We start from the raw sequence: 17,976 nt of genomic DNA, 5'->3' as shown, positions 1-17,976 counted from the left end.
TTTGGAATTTCTGTGCTCCATTCTCAAACACTGTTCTGAAGGTATAAGCAATTCAATAAAGTGAAAATCCCAAGTCAGGGGTATTAGAAAGGAAATGAAAACTCATATTTGGTTACATGGTAGAAATATCTAAAATATCATGGGAACTCCAGTTCAAAAAAGTGTGATGTAAAACAATTATATATTTAAGCTTTTCCCTGCATCAGGGGTTACAAACCTCCTTTTTTAATTAACCTGCCTAATGTGTCAACCCTTTAATACAGTTCCTCTTGTTGTGGTGACCTCCAACCATAAAATTGTTTTTGTTGCTACCTCTTAACAGCAATTTTGCTACTGTTATGACTGTAAATATCTGTGTTTTCTGATGGTCTTAGGCAACCCTCATAAAAAGGTTATTCATTCATCCCCAAAGGGGTTGCAATCCACAGGTTGAGGACCATTCCTTTAGAGGATCAGATAATAAATATGTCCAGTTTTGTGAGCAGTAGTATTTCTAATGCAACCTGCCATTGTAGTACAATACGACCACAATCTGTAAATGAATGGGTGTGGCTATGCACAGGTAAAACAGGATTTACAGAAATGGGTAGCCCTCAAGATTTTGGCCTATGTGCAATAGCTTGCCCTGCTCTGTACCAAGGAGAACATGACTTTGGTATTGATGGTGACAGCAGCATTGATGGCTTGGAAGGTGGTGGTGGTGATGATGAGCTATCAGGTAGGAGATGGGTGTGATGGGTCTGAACTGGATTCTGTGATGGATAATTTCAATTGCCACCTTGATTAAACTCAGAAACAACTTAGGGCATCTCTGAAACATACCTTTTGGCCCATTCTGGATGTATGTGTCTTTATCCCCTTGAATTGGGTCTCAGACTGAAGAGAAAGGGGGAAGGAGAAAGCCAGCTGAGCACTGCCATCCTTCTTTCTCAGCTTCCTGGATTTCCAGAAATGAGTGACATCCCATTGCCACTGCTGTGTGCGTCCCTGCCCCCATATCTTTCCTGTCATGATGGACTCTTGTCTCTGAACCATGAACCAAAACAAACTCATCCTCCCTTCACTTGCTTTGTGTCAGGTATTTTGGTCAAAGTAATAATAAAAATAAGTAAGAGATGTCAAAAATGACAAGTGCTGCTCACCATCTAGATTTCACCTGATCCACCAGAGGCTCACAGGAACCTAGTGCTGGGGTCTGCATTAGAGCCCAGACCCTCTATCAATCTAATCATTGACCCCTCCATGTCCCAACATCCCATGGTTGCCAGGTTATACGGTGTAGGTTATGTGGGATACTGCTTCAAATTCTTCACCTTCATAATTGAATAGTTTTCCCACAGCTAATGTCACCTTCCAGGTTCCCTTTGTATCAATCCACAAGAAACAACTCAAAATATAAAGCAAAATATCAACAACCCAATATTGGCACAGTCAGCAGTCAATGGTGAATTTAGTGGGGCACAGAATGCGGTGGAAATCCAGAGAAGGCAGTGCCATTCTCCTCAGCTCCCTCATGCAGGAAAACCCTCCCAGCTGTGGCCTAGTCATCTCTTTGTCTTACTTTTCTTCCTCTCTCATCAAGGACATTCACTCCCAAAGCATCAACACTACCTGCTCCTTATGCTTACAAGGCATCCAAATGATCTTGTGTAGCTACACCGGAAGTGAAGTTATTTTTAATACTGGATAGTGTAAGGTTGGGTGGGGAAAGCCAGAACGGGAAGCCTCCGGCAGTGGAAACTCCTCTATCACCAGGGAACTTGGCTGTAGCATCAAGCCCTGGCCTCACACCAAAGCAGGGCCATCCATTTTCTTCTTTTTTTAGTACTATCCTCTTTGACCCACCCAGCACTGAGATTTGTCAGTGTGTTTTGCCAGCAGACCTGGCAAACAGCAACTTGTCAGGTTCAATGGCTCTCATTGACTGCCTGAACAGAGTCCTCTGAAGATTGCAAAACTGGACTCACAAACAGACCATAAAATTCCTACCACCCACAAGCGTCTGGACGCTGCCTTTTCCTAAATGACCCCCAGCACAGATGCAGCATGGGTGGCTTTGGAGCACTTTTTAAAACGATCTTTCCAAAACGGAGGTGTTCCAACTGGTGTGGGGCTTCTTTTATTTTTTTTCCTTGCAGTGAAAGACTGTCTCCCTAGATATTTTGAGAAAATGGGAGCCAGCTGCATGAATTCAAGTTACTCAGCAAGCAACTCATTCAGCACCAGACCCCAAAGTCTGCATGAACTGTGAGGCGCACTGGGCCTGTCAGTTCCAAGGGTTGAGACTCACTTGAATACACTGCCAGGTGAGTAAGGTGGCATTTGTGTGCCTCAGTTAAAGTGTAAGCATCACAGTAGCAAGGCCACAGAAGGTGCTCTTAACAGCTCTTCTGACCTCTTACCTGCTTGACAAGCCACACTCTGCTACTCGGTATATTGAACGACAAAAACATTCTATTGGTAAATATAGAATTCAAATGATGAATCAGGGTGCCAAGAGCATACTAATCATAGTTCTCATACATACAGGTTAGTCTCGGGGACAGATGAAAAAAGTGTAGCATGAGTATGAAAGGAAACATTCCTATTGTCTTCCAGGTTCTCTTTGGAAAGTGTGGGCTTGAAAAGCTGGGGGTTCAGTTCAGGGCACATCATTTGACTAACATGAGCAAGCTGCAGGACCGAGAGGGTTAAAAAGAGTAATTGCAGGGATGGTGGTACACTTCTGCGATCTCCATACTCAGAGAGCTGTGACAGAAAGAATGTTGTGAGTTCAAGGCAAGCATGCCCTACAGAGTGACACTCTGTCTCAAAAAAGTTGCCTTAGGAGTAGAGAGATGGCTTAGCAGTTAAGAGCACTTGATGCTCTTGCAGAAAATCTGGCGACAGTTCCCAGCATTCACATGGCAACAGCTCACAGATGCCTGTAACTCTAGTTCCAGGGGATCTGACACCCTCTTTTGACCTTGGCAGGCAATGCACTCACTAATACAGTTCGTATACAGACAAGTGGGTGCATACATAGACAAAAAAGGCAGAATGTTTAAAAGCCACCCTAAAACAACAGAAAACAAAGTCACAAATCAAAATTGGAATGTCAAGTAGCAGCTGATGTGGTTCCCAGAAAGGAGTGTTCAATAACTTTGGAGATCTTTGTGAGTGCCACTAAGTATCAACCACAGCAAAGATAGATCTCTGTGGTTGTACGTGAAGAGATGACAAAGCATTTAAAGAGCTATAAATACCTAAATTTCAATTTTGTTACTGCCACTTGCTACCCCCAAACCTCAAGCAAATAACTGGGTTTCTCATCTACAAAATGTGTCTCAGTTTCTTTATTTATCAAAATGGGAATAATATAAATAGCATCTGTCTCCCGGCTGTTAGGACATACACATGTATCAATACTTTAGAACACATAAGATGATTCCTGGCACATAGTAAATGCTCAATATGGCAAACATCAGTTTTGTACTTAGGAAGGCATTGACAACCCCACTTCCTATAAATATAGCTTTGCCTGAATAATACGTAATAAGCTCCTATAAACAAAACCAAGTTATAATATCTCAAAATGTCCACTTTAAAAACTCACTTTCCAAAACTGGTATAAATTCCTTTAGTTATTCTATAAAATAATGCCACATTGTTGTTGTGGGGTACTGAGAATTGAACCCAAGGCCTCAAGCATGCAAAGTGTATGCTTTACCAATGAGTTGTATTCCCCAATCCAAAGGTGCCTACTCATCTACAACGTTTTTAAAGCCTCTTCACATATAATATTACATAAAAATAAGAGATGGAGGGATACGATGGGAATGCTTTGCTGAATCATAACAATAATGACTATTATTTAATCTGAGCCCATCACAAATTACAAGACAAAGTGCTTACTGATTTTTGCTGCCTTTCTGCCTGATTCTTTACCCACAAAATGGGGGTCATTGCTATCTTTGTGTCCTCAAAGCTGGTCAGAGTAGGTAGTCAGTAAAGGAAAGTGTTTGGCCAGGCATTGGTGGGTAGTCCATAGCTGTCCCCATCATCATCATTGCCTGTTTAGGTGAACCAGATACCCTTCTGACTGTTTCACATCTGCCTATGTGAAATAGTGCTACTCTAGAAAGTCCTGGCTGCCATGCTCATCGTCCTTCTGCCCTTTTTCCTCTTTGATCAGCTCACCTCATATGGTTCTGTGCCAACCCCTTTCCCCATGCCCTATTTTTCTACTCCCATCTTATTGATTAAACAACTAATCTCTGTGCTTGACCCTTAGTGTGAAGGCCCTATCTCAAAAGTCTTTTGTATTTTAAAGCAACTCAGATGGTTGAATTAATAAGTCTGTCTTATTTTAAAAGAGGAATCTGGGGACTAAAGAAGAAGGTTCATTCTCTCATACTGCTAGGGACCTCAACCAGGCCATCCCAATGCGGTCCTCGAAGCAGGATTCCACCATTGCATGGAGGGCAAGTGCTCTGTCCTGCTTGGGCTCATTCCCAGTCAATAAATATTTGTTGAATAAATACTATGTGCCAGGCACTATGTGAGGCACTAGGCACACACTGGTGAGCAAAAGAGGCACAACTGTGCCTTCTCTGGACAGCCTACCCTGGCAGGCATTCAAACGAGTCCCAATGTAAACGGAGACAAGTCTGCAAGAGAGCCATGAAGTAAACACACAGGGGCTGAATTATATTCTTAGAGGAGGCCATAGTGCAGACAGCGCATTGCTCATTAGTACAAAGAAGGTTAGCAAACAAAAAGTGTGGCACATATGATCATTGCTATTGAGACACAGTTTGGCAGGAGTCAGATTAACATTTTGCCAGTGTGCCGGAAAACCTGAGCTCCAAGCTGGAGAACATTCCATTCACTCAGTTTCTCTTCTCTATTGCCCTCACTCCCTTTCCTTCTAGAGTCTAGACTAATCTAGACTGGGACATTTATGTTTTCTCTCATTAAGTTTTTTTCCCCTTTCATGTTCTTTTTTTCCCCTCTCATTAAGTTTTTCTCTCACTTAATTTTCTCTCATTAAGTTTTTTTCCCATACATTTTAGATATAGCTATGTAGGGACAAAAGGTTTATCCTAAAAAATAATTACAAATATGGGTTAGGCGTCTCTTACCTGGCATGCTTGGGACTAGAAGTGTTTCAATTTTGAAAGTTATTTTGAATCGAGGATATATGCATACATTTTACCCATTGAGCATCCCTAAACCCCCAAATCAGAGATGCTTCAAAATCTAAAACACTTTGAAATTTGTGTAGGCACTGAAAACAAACAAGCAAACACTGCAGACTTTGAAGCCATTTTGGACCTTAGACAGTCAGTTGAGAGTAGTTCAACATATACTTGGAGAACAATAGGAAGCAGTGTTGAGTAGTAAGCTGTTGACCTAGTTTCACAATTAAGACTACAAAATGCACTTCCTGTAAAGCAGGGGATGGGGATGGGGGGGTGACTACTGTCTTACTATTTAAGACTCCACTGTGTGGTGGTAAATTTGTTTGTTTCATTGCTTTTTTTCTGTAACTTCCAGAATTGTAATAATAATGATATTATTTCTGAAAACAAAACAAAATAATGATTCTTACAGGCAAAACAGTATATTGGGTTTTTTTCTGTGCATGTAACAGCAGAAAGAAGCGAGATTAAGAACATGATCAGGAGCTTGGTAAACCCTGTGTGTGAATCATAACGAATGAAATAGAGACACAAAGTGGAGGTGGGCAGGGGAGATAGCTCAGTAAGGCCCAGTAAAGCACTTGCTACGGTCACAGAGGACACAGCTTTGCTTGCTATCACCTACTCGATGACTTACAACTGTCTGTGACTCCAGTTCTAGGGGATCTGAACCCTCTTCTGACCTCCATGGGCACAGTACACATATAGACATACCTTCAGGCAAAATACCCATACACATAAAATAAAAACAAATCTTTTTTAAAAGGAATATAATGCTCGGAAGTGAATAGGAGGGTCAAGTCAGGGTGGTAAAGCAGTCCCAAGAAAAATCCCGGTGAGAAAATGACATCTGAGCCAAGAGTAGTAGGTTAAGGGTGTGACAGGAAACATGAGGGGACAAATGGTTCTGGCAAAGGCTCTTCGATGACCCATGGGCTTACACAAGCTAAACCACTTTAGTAGTTTGATTCCATGGAACCCATGAACAGATTAGAAGAAAACTGCGTGACGGGCTAACATGGTGTTGGTAAGAGATGACAGCTAGGTCTTGGCTTCTTTTGTACCAATGCACTCAGTGTCTGCAGTGAGCCTAGCCAGGCCACTCCTATAACCGAACATGCAAACTGGAGTCAAAACGAGCCCTGTTACTTAATTGTGGCAAATGCAGACAGAAATCAGGGCTGTCTTGATCAAACCAGCTCCCATCACCATCCTATCTAGCAAGTGTCCTATTACAGACCAAGACACTGCTTTGTAGACAAAGAAACGGAGAAAGGTCTGGAGAGGTTAAGTAATTTGCCTGAGGTCACAGAGTTGGAAGTGGCAGTGTGTGTGCTTCCATTTGGGCATCAGAGCCTCAGAGTTCACACTCTTGATACCCTCCAGTTACTTACCTTTCTGCATTTCATAGGCCAAGAAGCTGCTTGGGGTAAAGCTTGGGCTATGTTTATCTCGGGGGGGGGGGGGGAGGTCAGAGCAGGGCAGGAGCTGGAACTAGAAAAGGTAAGCACTTTTTGGAATTAAATACTAGCACTTTCCAACACCGGTAACGCTAGACAAGCATGTTAACATGGACAAAGTCTCAGTTTGGTCACCTGGGAAACAAAATTACTGAGACCTGCCTCACAACACCTCAACAGACAGGGTTTGGGACTGTGCTTTGGAAACGCAAGAGCATAATACGGGTAATGATTCCCCATGGCTCCGTAATGGAAAACTGCATTCCTCTGCAGAAGGGCTCAATAGTATTCCCTGTCAAAAGCCCAACAGCTTTGTGGTTCATATAGTGTAGGCTGTATCCACTGAGCTCTGTAGAGACATCATCAAAGCACCAGAGGCAATCTGTAAATGAATAAGCTTGGCTTCTTCCCAACCAAACTCTATTTACAGAAACAGGTGGAGGTTCCCAGGTAGTTTGCCAGCCTCTGGCCTAGAGAAATGTTACTTCAGAGTACAACCCCTCAGTGCACTCTGCACCTCATCCCTGATTCTTTTTCCTAATCAGACAGAATCCCTTCTCACCCAACACATTGTATACTTCACTCAGATATTACCTTCTTCCTCCGTGTTGTCAAGGCATGACTTCTGTCTGCTTTGCTCACTGTTGAGATCCCAGTGCTCAGTACTGACACATAGTAGGAGCTGATTGATAAGGGTGGCTGACATATAGTAAGAGCTTTATCAATGTTGAAAAGAATGTGGGCATGAATGAGTCAAGAAACGAAAGAAACTGAAGGTCTTCTTGGGAGAAGCAAAATCAGACCAAGCCAATAAGATGAACAATGACAGGGAAAACTTGAGGGGTTGGGGACTACTACTACAAATAAATGCACAACCAATTTTGTCATTCCTTGTAGGCTAAGGGAGAAAGAAGGCTTATTCCCAGATCTTGTTTTGTGGGTTGTGAGCATATAGAAGAACTAAAACTTTGAAAATGTCCAAAGTAACCATTAAATGTTAAATGGTGGTGGTGGTGGTGGTGGTGGTGGTGGTGGTGTGTGTGTGTGTGTGTGTGTGTGTGTGTGTGTGTGTGTGTGTACACACACACATGTACAATCCCCGCTCTTGTCCACCCTGCCAGAAGTGGGCTTGTTTATTCCCTGGGAGTGTTTCTCGGACAAAACCAAAAGCAAAGAAATAAGCTGTGGCTATTATCTAGCAATGAGGCTGAAAATGATGTTGAATGAGTTGCAAATTGCAGAACACAGTCAAAAAGACCCTGTGATGGTGGACTTTAATAGCCAACTTGACACAACCTAGAATCTCCTGAGGAGTCCCAATGAAGGACTGCCTAAATTGGGTTGGCTTGTGGGCATGTGTGTAGGTGATTGTCTTAACTATGTTAATTAATGTGAGTCCACTGTGGATGACATCATTCCCTAGATAGGGTTTTTGCACTATATAAAAAGTGGGAAATTTGAGCAGAACACAAGCAAGCACATTCATTCACATCTTTGCTCTTGACTGTGGATGGAATGAGACCAGCTGCCTCAAGCTCTTGTTGCTGTGACTTGCCCTCAGTAGTGGACTGTAACATGGAATTGTGAGCAAAACATAAACTCTGCCTCCTCAATTTGCTTTTTGTCTAGGTATTTTATCACAGAGAAAGAAATGAAACTAGAATGACACCAATCTAAAGTTTGCCATGCATAGATGGAAGAGGGCCTCATGAAACCCTGCCCCTAACTGAGAAGCAGCCGAGAGCTGCTGAAGGAATGAGAGTCAGTTTTCTTCTGAGATGTAGACCTTTGTACCCTGGTAAGGAGGGTGTGTGTGTGTGTGTGTGTGTGTGTGTGTGTGTGTGTGTGTGTGTGTGTGTGTGTGTGTTAAAATCTAGGCTCCCCATATTAGAGGATACAAAGCCAGAGCAGATGCAACAGCCCCAAGAGGACTAGAATTCCAGATATGTTTTCCCTAGTGGATAGTGACAAAGCACTGACCTGGCCTCAATAGGCCCCCAGATAGCAAAATTCACATTAACTGGCTGAGCCAGGTATTTGATGGAGACCCCCTGCTCTGACTGCCTATGTTGACTGTCTACAAGTAGCTGATTCCAGCAACAATGGCCACAATATGACATGACTCACTGTACTTTGGGTGCCATTGTGATGCTAGCAGGGGAAGAGTTACCAAAGAAAAATACTGTAGCTGGTAAAAAAAAAAATACATTTCCTCTTTGATAACAAACCGTCACTCTGAGTTTCTCACCATCATACTCAATATGAAAATTATCCCACAAATCATTAATCTTTAACATTTCCAAAAGTACTTTAGGTTAGAACAGTTCACAGCACCATTACACAAACACCTGCTGTCATAACACAGAATTTATTCATTGATGAAGAATTCTAGTTGATAGAGGACTAGATTAACCATCAAGAAGCTGACAAGTTAAACTTCCACCATCTGTGCATGGAGTCAGTATGATGCCCTAATTAAAAGACCTTGTTCCAGGGTGAGTGGTGGTGGTGCACACCTTTAATACCAGCACGTGAGAGGCAGAGGCAGGTAGAACGCTATGAGTTCATGGCCAGCCTGGTCTACAGAGCAAATTCCAGGACAGCCAAGGCTACACAGAGAATCCCTGCCAAAATAAAAACAAAACGAAACAAAAACAAACAAAAAAGGACAACATCCCTAAAATCTTTCTCATACATCCAAGATAGCAAAGAAGTAAATTATTTTATTAAGAGGTCTCTTTTGTGGGAACTGATAAGAAAATAACTCTGAATGATGAACTAACACAATCCTTAGCAAAGTTAAAGATGCAGCAGAAAAAAAAAAAAATGAGTCTGTCTGTAGTACCCATTCTGTCCTCTAGGTGGGGCCAGCCCCAACCCATAGGTGTCTAGTGACATCACACTTTTTAACTCCTAATGGCTGGGTGGAGGTAGACCATGAGGAGACACATCAGCCAGGTCTGTGCCCATTTACATTTAAACCAAGGGGTTGAATCTCAAGTTACGGACTTTTCTGGCTTCAGTCAAATAAATAGATGAGATGCTGGAGGGAGTGGTGGGTAACTGCAGAGCTGGGACGACTGCTAAGGACCAAACTGTGCCCAACACCATTTATATGTTGAAGCCCTGACTCCCAATGTGGTCACATTTGTAGATAGATATTAGGAGGAAATTAAGGTTAAATGATGTCATATGGGTGGGGACTTACTCCAATAGAACTGTGGCTTCATAAGAAGTGGGAATGAGCTTGTTGCCTTGTCCCCCACCCCATCTCCTGCCTCCCTCCTTCTGTCCTTTCCTAACACCTCCTTTCCCTCCTTCTGTCTGTCTTCCCTTAAGTGAGAACACTATGAGACATTACCTAAGCTATCTGAAAGCCAGGATGAGCAATCTCACTAGACATCTTAACCTTGAACTTCCAGTCCCCAGACCTATGGGAGGGGATAGAAAGTCCAGAACCACTTTGCTACAGAGCCCTGGAAAGCAACCCGGTGGACATGATTCCCAAGCAGTCCAGTGACATGGAAGAATATTCTGTCAGTGACCTTATTTTTAGCCACCTGAAAGTTTGGTGTCTTACTAACAAATACCAGGGAACCTTGTTTTCTTGAAATGGGATTGTATTAAAAGTGAACAAATAGCACTTCCTGACTGTTGACATCGCAGCAACCTGCCTTGGTTTTGGCTGACAACCTGAAGGTCCTGATCGGAGAGAAAGTGCTTCATTTAGGATGTGATCTCAAGAGACACAGGTGGAGAATGGTGAAGGAGGACAGGAGCAGTGAGGCCACTGAAATGGCATTTTCAAGTCAGTTACCACCAGGGGCTGAGGAAGTTATGCCACCTGAAGGTAAAGGACCTGGGACATCCATATCTAGAGAAGGGAGTGGTTTGATGGCTGCCCTGACCCACTCCTTTCTTTATGCACATTCCTGGGAAGGGGCGAGAGACAAGCAGACACATATACACATGGGGGGGGAAGAGGGAGGGAGGGAGGGAGGGAAGGACGGAAGGATGGAGAGTGAGAGCAGGAGAGAGAGGAGAAGAGAGAGAGAGAGAGAGAGAGAGAGAGAGAGAGAGAGAGAGAGAGAGAGAGAGAGAGAGAGTTGTGTGGTTTGGTGTATGCTTAAGGAATTCAGTAACTTTCCTTCAGGTTTTTGACTCATTTGAAGAGAAACCAGGTGAGGAACCTTGAGGTAAAAAGCAATGCCTGAAGTGCACAGGGCTTCTTCTGATGTGCTAATACACACAGCATATGGTCTTCATCTCACAGAGGTTCTTGGTCAGGAATATTCATCTTTATAAATGAGAAAATGGCAAATGAATGTACCATGAAACCTCTGGCTGTGCCCCAAGTCTTCACTAACCAAATCGTGGTGCCCTGTCAGCAGCACCTACATCCCCTAGAAACTGAAACACAGAGATCTCGGGGCCTAGGCTAAAGTGGTTGAATTGTTGTGTGCATTTTTAATTTCAATTAAATTAATTCATTAATTTTATATTCCCCTCCCTCCTCTCTTCCCAGTCTCTCCTCCCCACCCCACCCTTTCTGTTCCTACCTGGCAATCCACTCCTCCTTTTCTGTTAGGAAAGGGCAGGCCTCCCTCTCATGAGTATCAACAAAACATGGCATATCAAGCTGCAGTTGATATGCACCTCTCCATGAATTAAGACTGGGCACAGCAACCCAGCATGAGGAGTAGGGTCCCAATGACCAGCAAAAGAGTCAGAGACAGGTCCTGCTCTCAGCATTAGGAGACTCTCAATAACCGCAAGCTACACACTGTAAAATATATGGAGAGTGCCTAGGTCAGTCCCATGCAGGATCCCTGGTTGTCAGTTCAGACTCTGTGAGCTCCCATGAGCCCAGGTTAGTTGATTCTGTGAGTTTTCTTGTGGTGTCCTTAACCCACCCGGCTCCTACAATCTTTCTTCCCACTCTTCCATAGGATCTCCTGAGCTCCACCTAATGTTTGGCCTAGGTCTGCAACCACTTCCATCAGATGCTGGATGAAGTCTCTCTGATAGCAATTGAGCTAGGCAGCAATCCCAAAACATCACATAGGCAGGATGGAGTGTATGTTGAAGGTTATGTGGCTGGTTTGGTGTCCCACTCCCTTCACTTGAAGTCTTGTCTGGTCACAGGAGATGGTCACTTCAGGCTATGTACTCACTATTGCTACAAGTCTTAGCTGGGGTTATCCTTGTAGATTCCTGGGAGATTCTCTTGTGCCAGGTTTTTACCTGACCCTGAAATGCCCCCCCCTTTCCAGTTGTTTCTTTCAGTACTCTCCTGATCTGTCCCCCGAACAACCTGATCTCTCATGTTTCCATCCACACCTGCCCGAAGTCCACCCAGGAGATCTCTTCTATTTCCCCATTCCAGGGAGATCCAGGTATCTCCTCCCCCACATCCCACCATGAACCCTTCTTGTTACCAAGTTTTTCAGGGTCTGTAGTTTGTAGCATGGTTCTCTTTATGTTAATATGCACTTATGAGTGAGTACATACCCTGTTTGTCTTTCTGGGTCTGGGTTACCTCACTCAGGATGGTTTTTCCATCCATTGGCCTGAAAATTTCCAAACTTCACTGTTCTAACAGCTGAGTAATACTCCATTGTGTAATTGTGCCCCAAGGTAAAAAAGTGAGACTGTAGACAATATTATGTGCTAATAGTTTCTTCTGCATAGTAAATACAGAGGGAAGATGTGTCACACCAAAACCAAACAGAGTGTTTTTGTTAAGTTCTACCTGGTGGGTAAAACCAGATTTGCTGAATAATAAAAAAGTCAACCTCCTGGCCTAGGTATAGTCACCACAAAAGAATGCAGGGGGAAATGCTGACCACGCCCGCTTGGGGCTGGCACAGGAGACGCTAACCACGCCCAGAATGACGTAGCAAGGCTTTAAATATCAGGGACGCATGCATGTGGCTCTCTTTTCCCTCTCCTGCCTGGCTGAACAGGACTGGCTCTGTCACTCGAGTACTTTCCTAATAAACTATCTGTGGGCAATCTAGTTCTTACTCCATTGTGTTCCACTTTAAAAGAAGGCATACTTTAGCTTCTCAAAGTTTCCTTTGTATATTTCTGTCATGGTTGGTTTGGATTGTCAGCTTTATCCCCTCATTTTTCCTTGGCAAACTTAGCAACTGTGCCTGGGAAGTCTGAACCATTCTAAAGCCACCCAGGTGATGAACCCACACCAAAAGATCTGTCAAACACACTCACAGTGCCAGGAGTGGGTTTGTTTGTTTTTTTGTTTTTTTTTGTTGTTGTTGTTTTTCTTTGTTTGTTTTTCAAAAGAAAGAAGGAAATGGAAAAACAGACCACAATGAATTTTTAGGAATGAAAAGGCAAACCAATTCTCAGGATACTTAAAAATGATGTCTTGATATAGGTGTCTGTAAAGGAATGAATGAGCCTATAAACAAATTCTTTGAAGGAAAAGAAAAGAAACAAAAACTTATACTAAAACTTAAGTTATAAAGAAAAGGTTAGAGCTGTATGTGGATGTAGACATATCAGTTATGTTCAATCTACTAACTCTAAATGAACTTAGAGAAGAAAAGAATTGACAACTGTGAAAAAATATATTGAAAGCATTCTTTTAGCCAGTGTCCTGTTAGAACATATGTGTTTACCAAAAGATATGTAGAAACGTCCTTACAGTGCTATCTGTAAAAGACAACAGTGGAGAATAACTACTGAACTATCACAAAAGAATGAATTGTGGGAGGCAGGAGATGCCACACAAAACAGGAGGTAGGACGAGCCAAATACAACTACTCGGCATTGTGGAGGAATCTCCTGAACAATATCTAGTTGAAGAAGTGAGAGTTCCCATCCAGCACTATGCACATGAAATGTTACAACAGCCAACAATGTACACAATCTATGGTGTTTAAGATAGTGTACTGGCACTTGTTAAAGCAGCATTAAGAGGGCTTCCAAGAGCTGCTCATGTTGATTCTGGATCTGGAAGCTAGTGGCAAAGATGTGGCCAGATTGTGGACATTTTTCAAGCTGTACAACTTACAATGTATATAATTTGTACTTCAGTAAGGCTTAATTAAAATATGTATATATAGACTCCATCCACTTTCACAAATGAGACAAAAAAAGCCTCTAAAGAATGTCCATGAAATGTTAATTGGCATATTTGCCTACCTCACTACTAATGTTGCTGTGGAGGCGATAATATTATCTAAGTGAATAATAGCACCCAGCTCTTGGCTCATTTATGAACAGTGACTATAACAAACATTTGGCTCCATTCAGAAAACCAGATTCTACTGCAGTAAAGGTAATAGGTTCTGCAATTACCTTGAACATGTAATATATTCTGTCAAAAAATTAAACATCTAAACAATAAAAGTACCACCTGCGCTCAATTGTACTGATTTTCCTGTAAGTTTTAGAACCATGTAGAGTCAAAATGCAAAGCTCAGCTCAATTCTAGGTATACAATTCAGAGACTGAGTTAGACAGTAGTCTCTGTGTTCAGTCTCTAGAACCAGAAAACAAAAGCAAGATACATTGTTATTCTTCCAATCATGTTTAAAAGCAAAGACACTTTGGTATACAACCTTCAAATTTTCTTCTTTTGCCCCCCATGTCTTCAGATCATGAATTTCAGGTACAGAAGCATGTACTCACAAACACCGTAGGTGCCCTTTCCTTACATTCTAACACACACACACACACACACACACACACACACACACGTGTATAATATTACTTGTGTTGCTGCGGAGCTCGTGCTGCAATGAACGAACAAGGATCTTATAAGAATAGCGAAGAACACTAGATCCTTCATTATCCCCTTCTTCCTGCATCAGCATCCATAAACAGGTCTGTAGAAAGGGACATTTGAGAGCCAGAGAGATAGCAGAACTGGTAGGAACTCTTGACACTGACTCAAGCCTCATGACCTGAGTAAACTCCCTGGAAATCATACGGTGAAAGAAGAGCACTGACTCCCAAAGGGTGTTTGAACTCCATGCACCTGCTATAGCATGTGTGCTCAAATAAATAAATAAATAAATAAATAAATAAATAAATAAATAAATAAATGGAAAATTTACATGTTTGAACCCAAAGGTTGACAAGTCAATTTGTTCAACTCTGAGAACAGTTTTATGTTTAGGAGGGCCAAAATTAAATAAATAAATAAAATGTAACAGTGGTGATCTCTGATCTTTGGTGAAATAACAATTCCCCTTTGTCTGGAAACCTTAATTACGATCTCCACACATAAATCTGTTAGATTCCTATCTTCACCAGAATCATTTAGACTAACCCAAGACACATGGGTGTATAATGAAAAAAAGAGAACATTGAAACTGGATATGGTAGTGCACATTTGTAATCCTTGAACTCACTCAGGAAGCTGAGGCAAGAGAAATAATAACGCTCTGGAGAAGAGGGTGGGAAGGAAGGAGGGAGAAGGAAAGGGAGAATTTATTTTATGGTGTTCATGTGCTGAAAATTATTAGAGAGATTAAATATATGATTCATTCATCAATGTGCCTCAAATATCTATTATATTCTGAATATTATTGTGGACACTAAGAATAACAGGATAACAAAAGCAAAGAAACAAATAGACAGTAAAGTGAAGTAATCTAGAAGAAAGTATGTGGCATGATCCAATTAATGCTTCTAAGATCTTCTAGCTGCTTCGTGGATATTGTAAGCCACCACAATCATTCAAGAAACAGATGGTTAGAGTACAGTGATGGAGAGGGCATAGAGAGAAATGGTAGCAATTGGGATTGAATTTGAAAACAAAATTGATAAGATTTGTTGATGGGATGAACATAGGACATGAATTTTATGGGTCTGAAGTTTAAACAACTAAGCAGGTGGTGATGTCAAAGCCTGAGATAGGTCTTACTGAGATAAAGCAGATTCTGCAAGAGAGGAATACTTTGCTTTGGAAATATTACACTTGATGTGCAGGATAAGTCTTGGGCACTAAGTAAGGTCATGACTGGGAGTGCTGGCACCTGTGGAAAGTCATTGGAGTGAATGGGGTCATCTCAAGGGAATGTTCTGAAAGACAAGAAAGTCCCCATACTTACAGAGTTGACAACATCTGTGAGTTAAGTAGAGGAAGAGGGGACAAAAACAAAGGCTTAGAGTAGAAAAACCAAACAAATGCAGGCTAATCGTGGCCAAAAGAAGTGTTTAAAAAGGAAAAGAAAGCAAAGTAGGTGGTGACTATTTTTTTAAATGCTTTTCAAGATGTCCGCCAGAATACCAGGTAGGCTAGCCACAGTCCTTCTCCCCTGCCTCCCTCTTGTCCCCAAAACCCAATCCCTAAGTCTCAGTCCCTAGTGCTGCAACAGAGCACCAGCTGCAGTCTTCTGTCCACATCCTCTATGGATCCCACCAACCCTCCCCTGCTACCCCCCTAACTCCTCACTATATCCTAGCCTCTAACACCAACAGGCGTTCCCTGTGAACACACCAGCAGAACAGACAAGTAAAACAGGAAACACACTCTCAGAAAATCCAGAGAAGGAACAGAGACCAAGGAACAAAACACCCACCCAACAAAGACAAACTCAGAAATCAGCTGCTAGACCTATAATCACCCCAAACACAGATGCCTAGATGCCAGCAAATAAACACAATCAATAACTGCCAGGGCAATATATAGTCTACTGCAGCATGGATATCTTACCACAGCAGGCCCTGACTATCTCAACATAGCTGAAACACAAGAATAAGACCTTAAAATCAACTATATGATAATAGGGGTTCTTAACGAGGTAATTTTTCCTTAAAGAAATCCAGGAAAACACAAACAGTTGAAATAAAATTGTTCAAGACCTGAAAATGGAAATAGAAGGAATAAAGAAAACACAAATTGAGAGAATTATGGAAATGAAATTTTTTAGGAATTCAAACAGGAACTACAGAGGCAAGCTTCATCAACAGAATATAAGAGGTGGAAGAGAGAATCTCAGGCATTGAAGACAAGATAGAAGAAACGGATACATCTGTCAAAGAAAATGTTAAATCTAAAAAGTTCCTGGCAAAAATCATGCAGGAAATCTGGGACACTATGAAAAGACCAAACCTAAGAATAATAGGAATAGAGGAAGGAGAAGAATCCCAGTTCAAAGGCACAGAAAATATTTTCAAAAAAATAATAGAAGAAAATTCCTAATCTAAAGAAGGAGATACCTATAAGGCACTAGAAGCATGCAGAACACCAGATAGATTGGATCAGAAAAGAAAGCCCCTTCCCCACAAAATAATCAAACACTAAACATACAAAACAAAGAAAGAATATTAAAAACTGCAAGGGAAAAACATCAAATAACATATAAAGACAGACATATTAGAATTACACCTGACTCCTCAATGGAGACTGTAAAAGCCAAAGGGTCCTGGGCAGAGGTCCTGAAGACTCTAAGAGACCCCAGATGCTAGCAGAGAATACTATACCCAGAAAAATAAGCTATTCCATAACAAACTCAAATTTAAACAATGTATATCTACAAATCCAGACCTAAAAATGGTGCTAGAAGAAAAACTCCAATACAAGGAGGTTAATTATACCCATGGAAACACAGGAAATAATCTTATAGCAGCAAAATCAAAAAGAAGGGAAGTGCCCCTACACACAACACACACATACCATTACTACTACCAACAATAACAACTATAACAAATTAACAGGAATCAAAAATCACTGGTTTGATATCTCTCAGTATCAATGGTCTTGATTCCCTAAAAAGAGAGACAGACTAACAGAATGGACAGGAAAACAGGATCCATCCTTCTGCTGCATCCAAGACACACGCCTCAACATCAAGGATAAACATTACCTCAGGGCAAAGGGTTGGAAAAAGATTTTCCAAGCAAAAGGACATAAGAAACAAGGTGTTGTAGCTATTTTAGTATCTAACAAAATAGACTTCAAACCAAAACTAATCAAAAGAAACAGGAAAGGAAACTACATATTCATCAAAGGAAAAGTCCACCAAAATGACATTTCAGTTCTTAATGTCTATGCCCCAAACACAAGTGTACTCAAGTTTGTAAAAGAAACACTACTACAGCTGAAATCACATATTGACTCACACGCTGATAATGGGAGACTTCAATACCCCACTCTCACCAAAGGACAGGTCATCCAGACAAAAACTAAACAGAATACTACGGCTATCAGACATTATAAACCAAATGGACCTAGCAGAAATTTACAGAACATTTCACTCAAACACAAAAGAATATACCTTCTTCTCAGCATCTCATGGAACTTTTTCTAAAATTGACCACATACTTGGAGTATCAATAGATACAAGATACAAGTA

The 17,976-nt window shown here is 41.6% G+C and overlaps 1 protein-coding gene across 1 annotated transcript in view; it reads right to left on the bottom strand.

The window, feature by feature from the left end:
• Adgrg2 (adhesion G protein-coupled receptor G2) overlaps positions 1-14,487 on the bottom strand; it is a 105,321-nt gene extending 90,834 nt beyond the window's left edge. The window contains exon 1 of the mRNA XM_035449754.1: positions 14,385-14,487. Coding sequence (XP_035305645.1) covers positions 14,385-14,487 — 103 coding nt within the window. The remainder of the gene's footprint in view (positions 1-14,384) is intronic.
• Positions 14,488-17,976: the final 3,489 nt, after the last annotated feature.

The sequence above is a fragment of the Cricetulus griseus genome, chromosome X (genome assembly GCF_003668045.3).
Source record: "Cricetulus griseus strain 17A/GY chromosome X, alternate assembly CriGri-PICRH-1.0, whole genome shotgun sequence".
Lineage (NCBI taxonomy): Eukaryota > Metazoa > Chordata > Mammalia > Rodentia > Cricetidae > Cricetulus > Cricetulus griseus.
The sequence above is the reverse complement of the archived record's forward strand: the minus strand, read 5'-3'. Positions and strand labels throughout refer to the sequence as shown.